The 17,538-nt window shown below is 42.1% G+C and overlaps 1 protein-coding gene across 1 annotated transcript in view; it reads left to right on the plus strand.

The window, feature by feature from the left end:
* Positions 1-17,394, plus strand: part of rapgef4a (Rap guanine nucleotide exchange factor 4a) — a gene marked incomplete at its 5' end in the record, with an annotated part of 30,214 nt that extends 12,820 nt beyond the window's left edge. Inside the window, 26 exons of the mRNA XM_083682518.1 lie at positions 2,769-2,841; positions 3,591-3,610; positions 5,525-5,631; positions 5,961-6,082; positions 6,235-6,418; positions 6,658-6,742; positions 6,838-6,898; positions 7,019-7,095; positions 7,560-7,706; positions 9,305-9,420; positions 10,457-10,542; positions 11,008-11,086; positions 11,290-11,440; positions 11,668-11,756; positions 11,884-11,914; positions 11,998-12,076; positions 12,298-12,444; positions 13,341-13,438; positions 13,806-13,931; positions 14,107-14,285; positions 14,641-14,731; positions 14,857-14,907; positions 15,621-15,708; positions 16,091-16,155; positions 16,258-16,312; positions 16,535-17,394. Of these exons, the coding sequence (XP_083538644.1) occupies positions 2,769-2,841; positions 3,591-3,610; positions 5,525-5,631; positions 5,961-6,082; positions 6,235-6,418; positions 6,658-6,742; positions 6,838-6,898; positions 7,019-7,095; positions 7,560-7,706; positions 9,305-9,420; positions 10,457-10,542; positions 11,008-11,086; positions 11,290-11,440; positions 11,668-11,756; positions 11,884-11,914; positions 11,998-12,076; positions 12,298-12,444; positions 13,341-13,438; positions 13,806-13,931; positions 14,107-14,285; positions 14,641-14,731; positions 14,857-14,907; positions 15,621-15,708; positions 16,091-16,155; positions 16,258-16,312; positions 16,535-16,662 (2,535 nt within the window). The 3' untranslated portion in view covers positions 16,663-17,394. The remainder of the gene's footprint in view (positions 1-2,768; positions 2,842-3,590; positions 3,611-5,524; positions 5,632-5,960; positions 6,083-6,234; positions 6,419-6,657; positions 6,743-6,837; positions 6,899-7,018; positions 7,096-7,559; positions 7,707-9,304; positions 9,421-10,456; positions 10,543-11,007; positions 11,087-11,289; positions 11,441-11,667; positions 11,757-11,883; positions 11,915-11,997; positions 12,077-12,297; positions 12,445-13,340; positions 13,439-13,805; positions 13,932-14,106; positions 14,286-14,640; positions 14,732-14,856; positions 14,908-15,620; positions 15,709-16,090; positions 16,156-16,257; positions 16,313-16,534) is intronic.
* Between the last annotated feature and the right edge of the window lie 144 nt (positions 17,395-17,538).

The raw sequence follows: 17,538 nt of genomic DNA on the forward strand, positions 1-17,538 counted from the left end.
AAAATAGACCCATTGAGACATGGAGTCATCTGATTAATATATTTTTCAACCCAATGTTTTCACATATTATGTACAAACATATCTTTCAATGATTCCATTTGTCATGGAAGCATTATCCCCTTTAGGGGCTTCTTACAGAGGCATGTTCAGAGTGGGTCTCAGGGGGAGAGAGACTGTTGTACAGTACACCAGCTTTGTGAAAACAGAGTGCTTTGACAAACCTGCTAACAGTCCTAATCCCAATCTAAAACAACGTCTCTCCCTCTCTCTCCCAGCATGTCCCTCAGGGGAGACGACTTATTGGCTCTGTAGGGTCATTTAAGTGTTGGGAGGCGTCTCCAGAGCACTGAATGCTCATTTGCTGCTTAGTTTAAGTGCTCCTCACAAACCCAAGCCCTCTAATTGTCAACAAATAAAGACAGACGACATGGTTAGCTGATCCTGAAGACACTACAGTAAATTCATTGACATGGAATAATTGAATGAAGAAGCATGCTGTTATTAGACAAACGTGATGATTAAGGTCTTCTTCAAAGACTCATTGAATTCATGCTGATCTGCAACATTTTAATCAATGTAAGTCTCCTTATTTATTCCACAATGTTTTCCCTAAGTATTTTGCTATCTCTCAGAGAGCACCAAGTCAATTAGTGTTTTTGGACTAGATTACGAGAAATGCTTTAAAAAAAACAGGTCATTGAGATGTTTTCAAAAGGCTTCCTAATTGAGAGGAAAAGCTGTTTGCCTCTGAGGGCATCTTAAAGTGATTAGCTGACTTCAGTGGGCAGAATTGAATTTAGAACTCGACCTCTGAGAGCGAACTGCCATCTGGTAACAAATTACTCTGTAAGTTTCTGCTCTCATTGGGTCTGTACTGACCAGAAAAGATGAAAGAGAGGGCAGCATTGACATGTTGCTAAAGCCTTTACTGAGTCCCACCCTTAATTTAGCTTCCCAGACCATTGTGTTATTGTTGCATCCATTGAACTGTTATTGGAAGCCCTTTACCATATAATAATCATATTGATCGATCGGTAATCAATTCCAGGAGATGGAATGTGATTGATAATAATGTTTTTGTTTAGTGTTTTATCATGTACCTTTTCAGTCAATTTGGTTCATATTGTGACCCCTTTCCTTAATTCTGTGTACTAGTAAGAACTAGTAATGTACTGTGCAAGCCTGTATAGGGTTAACTGAAAGCTGCAGAGAACCCCTGGTTGTTTTTTTCTGTCAGAGATGCAGAGCTCTATTCTGCTCTTGCTGTGGAAGCTCTCCATGTCCTGTAGAATTACAGTGCGCAAGGTTTAATGCATTTGTTTGGTTTATTGAGATGATAGGCTATGTTCCTTTGACCCCTATATGCCATAGTCTCGTAAGTCAAGACATGGCATTTACATTTACATGGGGTATAATGTCATGTTACATAACAATAATGCCTATGGGCACAGCTTTAAGCCACTTACAGGCCTTTTGTCATGCTCTGATTCTGCTGAGGATGTTTCTACAGCTCCTGTACATATACAGGTACAGTAGGCCTACACTAATGCTCACATTATGGTCAAATAGGAGTCCATGGAGCATACATATAATGTCCTATAAAACCTCTGTAATCCAGCTGTGCATGCTAGTGTTCAATTATAGGGAGGAGATCACACTTTTTGACACACAAGATTACCAGACTTATTTTCAGAAGTTTGGATGCATCCCTCTCATCAATCTTACTGTACTCCCCAGTCAATCAAGGCACGTGTTAGTTAAAAAAATATTCTTTGCTTCAGCTTACACCAGTGGTGTGGTATTATAATATTTCAGGTGATATTTTGACGTGAGTGTGCGTGTGCATGTATGTCTTGTTGATTCTTGTTGATTCTTGGTGTAATCTGCTGTAATTCCTTTTCATCTTTAAAGACTGCAGATTGAGGGGATTTGATCAGTTCACAGTTCACTACTCCTTGACTTAATCTGGTCATCCTGACCTCTAGTAACGCCGCTAAGAGTCAAACATGGCACAAGAGGCAGGCACAGATAGTTCAAATGACCTAATAGTGTGTTTTAAAGAATGCACGTGGCAATATTTTCTAAATACCCCCACATGAACATACTGTATGTGGATATGCTGTATGTCCAGCCTCAAGCCTGTTGTCCTGAACATGCACACTACAGGCCAGAGCAATAGCTTCAAATAAGATAATTGAAAGGTGTGTTTTGATCCTGTCTTTTGAAAAGCTGGGTAGACTGCGGAGCTGTTGATTTAAACGAGGCAGCGGTTGGTTGTAAAGCTGCTGAATGTCCATCATAACTGCCAGCTGTGCGACTCAGCTGTGGATTTACATAACCCTCAATGGACATGTTGATTAACATGCAGAGGGAAACTAAGGCACACACGAGACCTACTTTAATACTACTACAATAAAGGGTAGTGGGTGGAGTGGGGGTGGGGGTTGGGGGTCGGGGGGGGGGGGGGGATTAGTGGCAATAACGTGTGACGAGTTTGCAAAGTTTAAATCATTTTGACATGTAAAAGAGGATTTTTACTAGAGGATTTTTCAATCTTAATGACTTCATGCATTATGACATGTACAAACAAGTGAACGTATTTGAAAATGAATTGTGGCATTATCTTGACATACAGTACTCTGCTACAACAAACCCTGAAGCGCTGTGCTTGTGATTGCTCCTGTGTACAGTAGCTTGTTCCATAATGTCCTATGAAGTCAATATTATGATGAATAACAGTAAATGTAATGCACTCTGTGTTTCTGTAGAAGTACCGTCAATGCATGACTGGGCTGCTAGCCCCACCCTATGGTGTTATGGACAGCGGACCCAGCAGTGAAAGTGAGTACTACCTTTCTGTGGCAACAGAATGTATACACCATGTTTTCAAGCTGCAGTCTGTGTCTCTATTTGATACATGACTGAGAAATGCAGTAGCAGATTCTTCTTTTCAATTTTTACATCAGGTTACTGTAAACGGACACTGTATCTTGTAGGTAGTAGTTTAGTAGACTTCTAAAATACAGATTTCATGCATTATTCTTTAGCTAAAAATGTTCCCTAACCTCTCATCTTTTCCCATTAAATCTGTATCTTCCTACTACATCTGTTGAAGTAATATCAGCAATCTGAGAGTCAAGTGTAAAAATAGAAAGGTATTTCCCCTTCAGATAAGACTGAATAAGAGCAAGAGATGACGAAGAGATGACTAATTATTCTGTTTTTCCTGCGGGGGCACAAGCTTAGCTCCTGCTCTGAGTCAAGTAAACTACGCCCTTCTTAAATCCCCCTCTGGGACTGTCTACTAAAATCATCTTACTCTTCAATAAGATTATAATAGATTTCTGAAGTCAAATACCATGTTCATTAACATCTTATGTATCAACAAACATACAGTATGTTATGAAAGTGTACCTATTGTTACAGGGCATAACATTATACAGTATTTGAGAAGTACTGATATGTCTTGAACAATTACAGTAGATGGACTTTATTCTGTGTGTCTGTTAGGATAGGATTCATTATTTAGCCTTGTTTTTAAGATCATGCGAAATTATTAATTGAGAGTTTTTTTCCGTTTTGTCATCTAGGAATGCCGGACAAAGAGAACATAAGCAACAACTCCTATGGATCCATCTCCAAACATCTGAACAAGGTAGAGTCTCCTGCACTCAGAGACGGCACCTCATAGCTCACCATCATGTTCTGTTAGTTTCACCAGACAAACATTGTCCACTATCACCCAAAGACTAACTGTGTAGCAATGGCAGTTGTCATGTTTTGTCAATTAGATAACATTTAAATGTAACCCTGTTGTGAATGGCTGATCTGAAAGTGACAGAATGATGGTAGAATGATGCTTGTTTACTCCCTGCTGGATCTAACAGCATCCTCTGTAGATCCCCGCCTCTCCAAAAGAAACTCAAAATAAGTCTGGAATGTGTAGTTTGTTTAAAGTTTGACTAAATATAAACAAGGCAACCTTGTTTCCATCCTAAAAAGTTCCTGTCCCACCTTGTGCCCCTCTTGCCATTTCCTTACTTCTGGACAGATAACATGGCACTTCTCTGGAGGGCTTTCCTGATTGATTCTTGTTTTTGCTTTGTTCCTCCCGAATGTTTTCGGTTAGTAATCCTAACCCAAAGACCAGCCTAAACATGTTCTCTAAAAATAACTGGAACAATAACATAATTTATGGCTTTTGGAAAAACGCATTACCCCCCTGCGTTTGTATTTTCTGCAAATTGTTGGGAAATATTTGCATAGCTTGAATGTTCTACATTTTTCTGCAGTAGTAAATAAAAGGATGTAACAAAAGGTTTCTTGTTATGTAATTCTGAAATATAAACGACTGAATCCAGCCTATAGTCACAAAATGGACTATGGTCATACATTAAATATGACAATTTAAAGCCCTCAGAGAAATGTATGTTCAACGCATATATGTTGTATGTGCAGTATTCTTTGATGAGTGAAATGATCACTGATGCATGTAGAATGCACTTTAAATGTCACCGTTGCCCCCCACATTGAACACATCAACTGTCCCTCTTATGTCACCTCATGGTCGCCATGAGAAGCTATATTGAGAAAAATGTAATCCCAGCTTGCTCCTTTAAGAGATCCAATTTAGGTCAATGTACTCTGTTTGTTATTGTGTTTTACTACCATATAGAAGGAAATGTTTGATAATGAATCATCCTGTTATGACTAAGCATGTAATTGGTCATGGCTGTGAGGGAAATGGCTGCACATGACTGACAAAAAGAGGTTGCATAGAGTTCCAACAGCAGTCATTATGCCTGCCGTGGTGTATGCTCTCTGCTGTTGATGTGCTGCATTGTACTGTAGGACATATCATTGTTCTAGATGTAGTCCTCATTGAATGGAGGTTATGCAAATCATGACAGCCTTTGAATACTATAGCTGTTGATGTCTGCATGAAGAATACAGTACCTACCATTATTGTTTTACACTCACATCATAACAATAACAGATGTGTTCGGTATTAAAGTACAATATGGCGTCTGTGCTAAAGGTTCAAGGGTTGAGATGTGACACCAGAGCTACTTCTGTTGACAACATATGTCCGTGTCTAGTGAATAAGTGCAGATGTAATAGAGTGTTGTGGTAATAGAGTGTTGTGAGTGGAGGTGGTTTGTGGTATATCCTCAGTAGACAAGGACCTAATCTTTATCATCATGGAAAAACATAGGGTGTGAACTGTGACCATTCACTATAGCCTGTAACCACACCTGTCATGCCATCCCTCTAGTTTTCTCATCATCCCTATCCTTCATTTTACGGGTTTGCTTTGGAATCCATGGAGTCATTTTCATGTCATTTTTATTTTTCAGACATCATTCATTGAAAGCCCAGCCAAACCCCGTCCTAAATCCATTTCTCAGGTAGTAAAGACGTCACATCAGTAGAGACTAATGTCTAATGACTAATTGATATCTTCTCCACACTGCTGTGTTCTAAGGTCCTACCTCCACTCCATCCTTCCATTCTGTCCTCACAGGTCCCGTCTGAGAAGGTCCTGCGGGCGGGGACAGTTTTACGCAATGCCATCCTCTCCAGAACTCCACACATGATCAGAGATAGGAAGTACCACCTGAAGACATACAGGTTCGTTTGTTAGAGTCTCTTTACCACACATACAATAGTACACTCAATTATGACATCAGTGTGTGTATATGTGTGTGTGTGTGTGTGTATGTGTGTGTGTGTGTGTGTGTGTGTGTGTGTGTGTGTGTGTGTGTGTGTGTGTGTGTGTGTGTGTGTGACATGTTTGTCTTTCAAATATGTTACTGATCTAGGATCAGGCTCAAACCTCTACATATAATCGTATTTATTATGTTCAAAAAGGCATAACTGATCCTAGATCAGCACTCCTACTCTTTACTCTTGGACACTGTGTGAATACAGGCCCTGATGTGAGTGTGTGTCTCCTGTAGGCAGTGTTGTATAGGGACAGAGCTGGTGGACTGGCAGATGCAGCAGAGCTCTTGTGTTCACTCTCGTACTCAAGCAGTGGGCATGTGGCAGGTGCTACTGGAGGAGGGTGTCCTCAACCATGGTGAGGTCTTCATATTACACTCGTATTGTGTGTGTGTGTGTGTGTGTGTGTGTGTGTGTGTGTGAGAGAGAGAGAGAGAGAGAGAGAGAGACAGAGAGAGAGAGAGACACCCAAGATAACAATATGTGCCTCTATATTGGTTTGGGTTGCAGTGGACCAGGAGCTCACCTTTCGGGACAAGTACCTCTTCTACCGCTTCCTGGATGATGAACGGGAGGATGCACCCTTCCCCAGTGAGGAGGAGCAGAAAGAGAGTGCTGAAGAGTTGCAGGATACCCTCCTCCTCCTCTCCCAGATTGGCCCTGACGCCCACATGCGGATGATCCTGAGAAAACAGTAAGAAGGATCCACAAACATCGCCACCTGCTGGCATGATGTGTGCATGTCTAACATGTTGGGTTAGAGAATATATTCACTTTCACAAAGTACCAAAGTGGATAATAATTAAAGTTAGGCACTTCCAAACCTAATACAGATTACTCACAACTTCCTCCTCCCTGTTCAAAGTCAATCAATACGATTCTAATCAATATATAGCTTGTTAATCGGTGCATACTGTATTTCCTCTTCCCCAGGCCAGGACAGAGGATAGCGGATGATTTGGAGATCATTTATGAGGAGCTGCTGCATATCAAGGCCTTATCTCACTTGTCTACCACTGTGAGTGCAGATTCTGTTACCTTAATGGTCCTCGGGACAGGCCAATGACATCACCCTCTGTACTAACGCTGTCTGTTTTCCCTCCACTGCCACAGGTTAAAAGGGAATTAGCTGGAGTCCTGATCTTTGAATCCCATGCCAAAGCAGGAACAGTGTGTAAGTGACCCTACTTCCATGACCGGAATTCATCTGGTACACGCTGCACTGAGGTAAATTCCTAGAGATTTTACTGTGGTACAGATCAGTATTGAAAATGTTCATATCTTTCCCTTCCAGTGTTTAACCAAGGGGAAGAAGGGACATCGTGGTACATCATTCTAAAGGGCTCTGTCAATGTTGTCATCTATGGAAAGGTAAAGACACACTTTTTCCGCCTTCCTTCTGAAAAAAGTATTTGAATTTCCATTTGATCAGTTGAATAGAGATAATCACACAAGTTAATCATAGAACATCCAAGAGTGAATGAATAATATCAGAAATATAGAGTGTATATAGTGTGTATATAGTGTGTATATAGAGTGTATATAGTGTGTATATAGTGTGTATATAGAGTGTATATAGTGTGTATATAGAGTGTATATAGTGTGTATATAGAGTGTATATAGAGTGTATATAGAGTGTATATAGTGTGTATATAGTGTGTATATAGAGTGTATATAGTGTGTATATAGTGTGTATATAGTGTGTATATAGAGTGTATATAGTGTGTATATAGAGTGTATATAGAGTGTATATAGAGTGTATATAGTGTGTATATAGAGCCCTTATTGGTCCCGTCATGGCCCAGGTGTTCTGACAAGTCTCCTGTTCTACACAGGGGGTTGTTTGTACACTGCATGAGGGAGACGACTTTGGGAAGCTTGCCCTGGTCAACGATGCCCCCCGTGCTGCCTCCATTGTCCTACGAGAGGATAACTGTCACTTCCTGAGAGTGGACAAGGAGGACTTCAACAGGATTCTCAGGGTGAGTAATTGGGGTAGATATGTATACCGTCACTAAAAATACCTAAAATACCAACCCCCAATTCTATGTCATGTATAGTAATCCAATCAGACACAGGCATACATTCATGTGCACACACAAACACACACACACACACACACACACACACACACACACACACACACCACACACACACACGTACGCAGACACACACACGCACACATGCACACACGCACACACCACACACACACACACACACCACACACACACACGCACACACGTACGCAGACACACACACGCACACATGCACACACACACACACACACACACACACACAATTTGAGGCACATTGAAAAGTCTCCCTCTATTGGTTGAGGTTCAATATTGCAGCTGAAAATGTGAGCAGCTCCTAAAGAATGAACATCGACTGTCATGTCACGAAAGTTGTTGTTTTAATAATCCAAAAAAGGAAGGAGGACCAAGGCACTCTTTAAAATGTATTTAAAGTTTAATACAACAAACACTATACAAACTCTGACACGTTATCAGCATGGCGAAGAAGGCCAAGCCCCCTGACGAAGGCCATGTCAAAACGAGTCAGAGTTTGTATCGTCTGTGTTTGTTTTAGGTATTAAACATGCCAAAATGCATTTTAAATGTATAAAGAGCGGCTTCATCCTCCTTCCTTTTTTGATGACCAATGAACCCTTTTACCAAGGAACACCTTCAATCTATCCCAGCAGTGCTTCCCTTCCTTCTTTTTCTATTGTTTTAATAACTTATAACTTTCAACATGACCAACTTGACGTTGTTATGGAAACAGATGCCTGCGGCTATAGATGCCTTAACGCTAAACTGACACATGTTAGTTGTTGTTCTATGTTCTTTATCCACGGTTCTAATGTAAAGCCTGCTCCATGTTATGCTCCCTGCCTGAACTCTGATGTGACATCAGGGTCCTTGATTGTGTGCATTGCCAAGCGGATGATGGTTATCTGTGTGATCCCCAGAGGCAGCCCTCTCTGTATGAGGCTGTATTGAGGTCTCCTCATCCTCTGTAAATCTGCTGTTGGCTCTGGGCTGCTGGGCCGCATGGCAGGAGGCAGTCAGACTGCTGACCTGTACTGTCTCCCTGTCAGTTGAACAAGCTGACTAATCCACCCTGTTTACAGTACCCTGGCCCCGAGGTCAGGCCGATAGCCTCTGCATGGGACATGGGAACAACCCAGAGCCAGTTTAGCCTCAGAGAACCGTCATCACAACTATTTGGGGATGGCCGCTGGGTGCATAATACTATTCAGGAGGATTTGCTTATGCTATTTTTAGTTAGTAGTTGATTTTTTTGTGGGAAAAAAAGAGTTTGTAATCCAGATAAGAACCATTTAAAATGTAATCATCAGTGGATGCTTAGTGGGATTATTTATAGATTCAGTAATTATTTCATTTGATGCATTTCAAATCTAACAAAGAACAGAATCATACACAAGTTCACACAACTACAGACTACTAATGATTACAAAACATGGCTGTTTAACAATGCTATAGGTAACCAATATTGTAATAATCAGCATGCATGTATATGTTTGTGTGTGTGTGTGTTTGTGTTTGTATGTTTTCAGGACGTGGAGGCCAACACGGTGCGTCTGAAGGAGCATGATCAGGATGTCCTGGTCCTGGAGAAGAGCCCCAGCAGCAGTCGGACCTCCACCCACGGCACCACCTCCTCCCACTACAAGTACTGAGCTCCCTGTCTCTGTCCCACCTACGACCTGTCCTGGGTTATTACGCCTCTGTACAGAAGGTTTCAATAGAGGTAGACGTAGAGTTATGGTAAAGTTATAGAGGATGTGGGAACTGTAGGTGTGTGAGATACTCCCTCCTGGAGGGGGGCTTACAAAGGCATTGTAAGGTGTGTGTTTGTGTGTGTGTGTGTGCGTGTGCATTTGTGTGCGTTAGTGTGTGTGTGTGTGTGTGTGTGTGTGTGTGTGTGTGTGTGTGAGAGAGAGAGAGAAAGGAGAGACTCTCCTGTGAGGTATTAAAGGTGGTTAAATAAGGCTGTGGGGGTGCTTGATACACTCTCTTGTATGTAGATTCATAAAGGCAGTAAAAAGTCTGGGTAACATTCTGCGGCGAGACACTCTGTGCTGAAGTAAAAGCTGTGCTCTACAGAGACAGAGGGCCAGCGGAAGTAGCCGCAAGTCTGCGAGGCTGCAGGCGAGTGCCGTCCTAATGGAGGCTGCTGTCACTGACCCCCGGCTGCAGTAATAGAGAGACACACATTAATGGTAATGACGGACAGGCTCCCGTAGAAGGCAGGCCCCCGCGGGTCACAACCACTCCGCCAGGGTCGCCCTCTAATCAACTACAGCCCTCATATGAAGAGTGGGAGGGTGTCAAGCTCCCCTACTTCCCGTGGAGTATCTGGAACACACCTCGTCCTCTCTACATCCCCCTTGTGATGCTGTTAACAAGCAATCACAACAAGCTTGGTTGCATCATGGTGTTTCTCGTGGTAGAGTGGCCGTGCCCTCCCTCTACTGTAAGGCTTGCACACCCCTTACCCAGCCCCCCCCCCCCCATTACCATACAGTAGGGCCACAACCTCAGTGATTGTAGTTTTGATTGTTATCAAATGGAGCAATCACACAGGCAACTATTCAAATGATATATCATAGTGGAGTGTTAGTAGTAGTTATTTGAACAGATTTGAGCACTAGGCAGCAAACATGTTCTGATTAATGAAGCATGTGCTTGATCTTCTGCCATTGCAGATACACTGTGATGTCAGGGACACCAGAGAAGATCCTTGAGCACTTCCTGGAAATGATGCGATTGGATTCTCACTTCACAGAGTCAGGTACTGTGTCTATCCCTATATTTATCTAATATAATTTCTCAGCGCTGTGGACCATGTATTCCTGTTCAAGGAAAACATTGTAATAATATACAATCAATATATTGTTTATGATCTGCTCACCTCTCTCGTGTTCAGATTCTCTCCTCTGTCCCTTCTGAGAGCATCCTGTTTGTTCATGTGTATAATTAGCCTTGCATCACAGAGCTGATCTAATTAGGTTTGGTTGTGTGGACAAGCACTGTTGTTTTTTATGTCCCAGTCGAGGAGGGCCAGCCAGGGACATGTGTGTCTTCCATCTGCTCTAACACTCATATCACAGGTGTCTCTCTCTCTCTCTCTCTCTCTCTCTCTCTCTCTCTCTCTCTCTCTCTCTCTCTCTCTCTCCCCCACCCTCTCTCTCTCTCACTCCCCCTGCCTTCTCTCTCTCTCTCGCCACCCCCCTCTCCCCTCTCTCTGTTCCCACAGACCCAGCTCTGGATGACTTTGTGATAATGCACTGTGTCTTCATCCCCAACAGTCAGCTGTGTCCAGTGCTCATGGCCCAATATCCTTCCATCAGCTCGCTCTGAAACACACACACACACACACACACACACACACACACACACACACACACACAGGCCTCTGTGCAGATTAGAGATTAGGGAGAGAGGACTGGACCATTATAATAGAATGATCCAGTCATAGTAATGACATGCAATAGAAGTCAGGCTCTATCTGAGGTTCATGTCCTTAACGTCCCTGCACCTATCATGCCCAGGCCTCCCAGGGCTCTGAACAGGAGAGGCTGGACTACACCCTCAACAACAAGCGCAGAGTGATCCGGCTGGTGCTACAGTGGGCCTCTATACATGCAGACCATCTACAGGAGGAGGAGACGTCACTGGCCTTCCTAGAGGTCAGTCTCAGCCTCTCAAACTCACTCTGGCTACTGTGTTTGAATGTCCACACTACAGCATGCCACTAAGAATGCATGGGTAATGCAAAGCTTCATCTACAGTATGTGGTTTGCTAGTGTGGATACTGGAACCCAGTTTGTGTTTACTGTAACAAGAATGTTGACATTCAGATTATTCTAATAATGAAAATGTGTTCCCCTCATTTTGAGTATGATGTGTGTTTCAGGAGTTCTTTTCAGCAGTGTCAGAGGATGCCAGGGTGATTCCTGCACTGAAGGAACAACTTCCAGAGTTAGAGAAGCTTGTTAAACACAAGTAAGTGTGTGTGTGTGTGCGTGCGTGCGTGCGTGCGTGCGCGTGTGTGTGTGAACATAACTACACCTGTCGTCTGTCGTTTTCCCAGCTGTAGCTTCATGTAATCTCAGTTTGTTTTCCCTCCTAGCTCTGATGATGCCAAATCCTCTCTAAAAAAGGTGAGAGAAGCTATTTTTATATTCATGCGGGGTCATATTAAGCTTGTGTTGTCATGTTGTTGAACATTTCGGTGTTGTTTCAGCACAAAGTCCTTCTGAGGCAGTTCAGCATGGGAGATGAGAAGCTGCAGAAACGACAGCCCATCAAGAGTAATGATGAGAGTAAGTATCACACTAATGCTCTACTGATGTGAGTAATAAACTTGAGTCTATTTAAAGCTCTATTGCAAAGCATATCTTCCAAGATCTTTTTGTTGCAATGTTGAACTATTTATCCATGCTGTTTAGTCTTGCAGCCAGTGCACAGTGTTTTATCATCTGTAATGCTCTTCCCCATTCCTCCCTGTTGATGGACCTCCTTGTGCTCTGTGCTCTGTCTCCAGTCCTGTTCAAAGTCTACTGCAGCGACCACACCTACACCACCATCCGGGTCCCTGTGGCCGCCTCAGTGAGAGAGGTCATCGGCGCCGTGGCCGACAAACTGGGGTCAGCGGAGGACCTCCTCTTGGTCAACCTCAGTTCGGCCGGAGGTGAGAAGGGCCACAGCCACACGCTAATCAAACGACGAAGGACACCACAGAGTCTTTCCACACAGATCTGTCTATTTACAGCTGGGCTGCGACTGAATTATGTTCATTAATCAGCCCTAGATTTACTAGGAAATGATTGGCTTTTGGTGCTGGGCCTGTCTGTTTGAATGGCCGGTATGTGCTAGTGTTTGGGTCGTGGAGCGCAAGAGAGCAGCACAGGGAAAAGCTCAGCGCAATATTGCTGTTCTGGCTCCAACTCATTAAATTCTACACCCGCCTGTTGCTGCCATTGGCTGGTACTTGCTGTATGGATATTCCACTGTCTGTGCCAGTGCGTACTAATCCACCTCTCATTGGCCCGCGTTTGACCTGCTCTTTCCCCTCACCAGCCACAAGTAAATAAAAACACAACCGCAGCTGCTCTGTTGTTCCTGAGCTCGCTCCTAATCATATTGCCCATAAATCTATTTGATTACGCTGTTTTGTTTTGCATTGGGCATCTGAAAATGTTCCAGAGGCTTCGGTGAAATATGAATGCCCCTGTCTGTCATTTCTAATGCAAGGTGGCCAGTTCTGATACTAACAAAATGCAGCATTTTCAGACTTGATCACTTTCAATGATGATGATTTTATAAACGACTTAGAGTTGACTTTGCTGATTATATAACAGTGCTTTGAATGCTTTGGCAACCCCAGACAGTAAAGTCCTCCAACTGCTCCCAGGCTTAGGGAGAAGTAAAAGGCTGTGTGTCTAAGCTGTTTTAGAGCATTGCTTTGAAACTGAAATACAAGGGGACTTCTCAAACTAACCCTTGTGTTTAGAACATGCTTAGGATGTTAGGATGTGTTCATGTCTTTACAATTTCTCATTATTCTCTCATGTTGTGTTTCCTTAGATAAAGCAGTGTTGAAGCCCAATGATATTTCAGTCTTCTCCACACTCAGCATCAATGGACGTCTGTTTATCTGCCCCAGAGATCAACTGGACTCATTGGTGTGTAAAATACTCCTCAGCAAAACACATTAGCCAACAATAACAAGCTTGCAAACCGATTCAACTAATTCCCTGAGGTCCCCCTCCAAGCTCTTCTCCTCTTGCAGCTGTTACTATTATGTGTTGCTGTACAATGTACAATGTAACTGTATTATGCATATTGTCAAAGGACATATGTTGACTTGGCCTGAGGCTGCTAATGCATTTCACCTATTGTTATTGTAGGACTGTTATTCTACAGTAGGGTTCTACACGTCCTGTGTGTTCAGTGTTTGTTTATGTGAGTGTTTATTGTATAAACATATAATGCAGACTACCGTTAACCATACAGTGTGTGTGTATACTCATACTGTGCTGTATGTTTCAGACACCCCTGCCAGAACAGGAAGGGCCTTCCACAGGCTCCATGGCCAGCTTTGAGCTGATGAGTTCTAAAGACCTAGCCTACCAGATGACTGTCTATGACTGGGAGCTCTTTAACTGTGTGCATGAAGTGAGCCATATCTAATGAATACAGTTGCTAATGGATGATAGAGACCGTATTATGTGATACACTGTTTGATTAATAGATGATAAACTCAGTTTGTTTACAATGCAACCACTCAGCCCTTTTATTGATACAGTAAGCATTTCTCTTAAGCTTCTCATTGACGTGTTGTTACCTGCAGCATGAGCTGATCTACCACACGTTTGGGAGGCAGAACTTCAAGAAGACCACGGCCAACATGGACCTGTTCCTGAGGAGGTTCAATGAGATTCAGCTGTGGGTGATCACAGAGGTGTGTCTGTGTGCTCAGCTCAGCAAACGTGTTCAGCTGCTCAAGAAGTTCATCAAGGTCGCTGCCCAGTGAGTGTCCCCTGCCCTGTCCCGACCGCATTGTCACACGATCACATACAGGCTCAACTAGACTGCATATCGGTCGTCAGGGAGACCACACTAGGTACTAGGTATTAGCCTCAGTATTTCGTACATGTTTGTTAGTATATAGTCACACAGTGTAAACACAGTTCCAATTAACCCCTAAGTGGTAGGCTATAAGTACACTGGCATTAGCATGAATGTATAAATGTCTGAAATTATGTGTAATTTAGGTATATGTTTTTGGATGAAATCATAGAATGGGTGTGTCTCCCATATTATTCGGGTGACACCTAATCACAGCTAATGAGAAGTAATTGGACTATGTTTTATCTTATTCCAGCTGTAAGGAGTATAATAACCTGAACTCCTTCTTTGCTATCATCATGGGCATAAGCAATCCCGCTGTGAGCAGACTGAGTCAGACCTGGGAGGTGGGTATCTGTCAGTATCCCTGTCTATCAGTATGAGGACTCCACTATATAGCAACTGCCTCAGATCATAGACATTATAGAGATGTAAATTGTCTGTCAACGTTACCTGTTATGTCTGTCTACAGAAACTTCCCAGCAAATTCAAGAAGTTTTATGGGGAATTTGAAAACTTAATGGTAAGAATTAGCATCATTTTCAGTTCCATGTACCCTTCAACTATCCTTTAGATACAGCAGTCTCCATAGTCAGTGCCGGCTCAACCTATGATGGGGCCCTAAGCGAGAAACTTTTTGGACCGTCTCACCACACCCACAACACCCCCCACCCCACCCACCACTGCAGCCGGTGTATGAAAAAATACAAAATAAATAATCAAATGACAATAATAAAAACAAGACATCATAGGAATAACAAGAAATGGTGTAGGCCTACAATATAGACATTTAAATAAATAAATACAAATGATAACAATATAACAATATAAAGGCTTATTAAAAGCAATGTTAAAGAAAAGTCTTCAGTTACTTGTGAAAAAAGCCAGACATTTTCTTAATTGGGGAGTTGCTCAAATGGAATTTGGAATCTGAGTAACAACCAAGACATTTATTTCCCAGTGCAAAAAAAAAGTAAAATAAAGTTTTTTACTCAGGTCCACCTAACGGTCGGGGGTCTTACATGCAGCGCGTAATCTGTGTATACGGAGAGACGGCACTGTCCATAGGACCCCCTCCGAATACTTTCCGAATGCACTGTGTTGAATTGAAACTCAACATTCTAATTTGTCATGGAGTAATGTATGGACTGAGCAGTACCACCCTTGGTTGTGGCTGTGATGTGTCCACTTAACACAGTGGTGGCAGATCTCAGAACAGTGTGAGTGTTTCCACAGGACCCGTCCAGGAACCATCGGGCCTACCGGCTCACTGTGGCCAAGCTGGACCCGCCCATCATTCCCTTCATGCCACTGCTGATCAAAGGTCAGGACCTACGGAGCTCTCCTAGCATCTACGTGACCTTCCACGTTGTTTTATTCACTCTCTCATAGTGGTTTAACAGGCTCTGCAGTCTGTAAAGTTGCTTGGCCAATTAAACTCTGCTTGCATGTGCATGACCTTGTTGTTTACATACTGTATAGCCCTCATTACAGAGGATAAAACTTGATTTTCAAGACTTTCAAAATAGTTGTTGTTTGAAATGCAATTTGTAGATTTGTGAAATGCAAGTCTGTGCATCACCTTGATCAGGTGTACAATGAATTGCTATGAAGTTTATTCCAGTCATGTTCATGTATTACAATATACGTTTAGCTATGTTCTTCCTCAATGTTCTCTATTACACATACTGCCATTATCTTTCCAGACATGACATTCACTCACGAGGGCAACAAGACGTTCATTGACAGTTTAGTAAATTTTGAGAAAATGGTAAGGCATCTCTCAATGAGGATATTGATTTTGAGATTCAATTGCGTTTGATATTCATCACGGTAACGTCCATTCATGGAATGATCATTGTTTGTCTTTCAGCGGATGATTGCTAATACTGTGAGGATAGTAAGATTCTGCAGAAGCCAGACATTCAGTAAGTCAATATAGTAGTTATGAGACACTAATTGTTTGTCCATTGATAATAATATTCAACAGACAAACAGTTATTATGATGTTCAGAAATCAATTATACAAAAGTAAACGACTCTAGTATACGAAATATTGTCCCCCATATGGCATGTGGTATTCCTCCAGATCCCCAGTTTTAAACTTCATTAACATGGTTTCTGTTTTGCCTCTCGTCAACCACACTCAGGTGCAGATGCATCTCAGCCCAGTAAGAACCATCCAGATGTGCGGAGCTACGTGCGACAGCTGAATGTGATCGACAACCAGAGGACACTGTCTCAGCTCTCTCACAGACTGGAGCCCCGGAGGACCTGAAACATCCAGGGACAGATACACATGCTGCTGCTCGACTGCCAAAAATAAGCTTGCTTTATATGATGTACACATACACACAAATCCCCACCCTGCTGCATAGAACCTCTCATCACACATACTGTTTAGTAAGATACCAGAGTTCATTAGCTCTTCCTGTAACTTCAGTATCATTTTGGCATTTTGGTTTCCATTATTGTACTTTACTCATTGTTTGCCAATGTACAGCAGTCACCTCTTGTGAATTTCACCAAAAGTATTTTTCAAATACATCTCATTCTCATATCCCTACAAAGGCCTTTTTTTGTCATACTTTTAAAGTCATATGGCCAACAAAAATCTATAAAACGAATGATCTTTTGGAAATATCATCCATTAGATTGTTGTGGCTACAACATATTTAAGTAATTGTCAAGATGGAAACACTGGGTATCATTATTGTCCATCAGATGACATGCCAAGTTATTCTCTATTCCCAAATTCGTAATCCTGCTATTCAGTTGTGGTTTCGTACCTTTTTTGTAAATCAGATTATATTTATAAATATTTTAGTTTGTGGCTTTTATTACACATGTTGTACAATGTATTCATATATTTATTTCAGCATGCAATGAATTGAGATGTTGGGATGGATATACTGTATGTGGGCACATTCCTCTTTGAAAGTCTGTGAGATACAGTAACTGTCTGTAAGATTTTTACCCATGTTATTCTGTAAATATTAAAAGCCTATTAGATGTATTTGTTGACTGTGCTCCCTTCATTATATTTTACTATTTTTATTATTCATTCATCATTCTGAATCACCACTAAATAGCAAGATGATTTAGGAAGTGCTGTTTTATAAACATTTTTTATTTAAATCATTTGACATAATTA

The sequence above is a fragment of the Argentina silus genome (genome assembly GCF_951799395.1).
Source record: "Argentina silus genome assembly, chromosome: 12".
Taxonomy (NCBI): domain Eukaryota; kingdom Metazoa; phylum Chordata; class Actinopteri; order Argentiniformes; family Argentinidae; genus Argentina; species Argentina silus.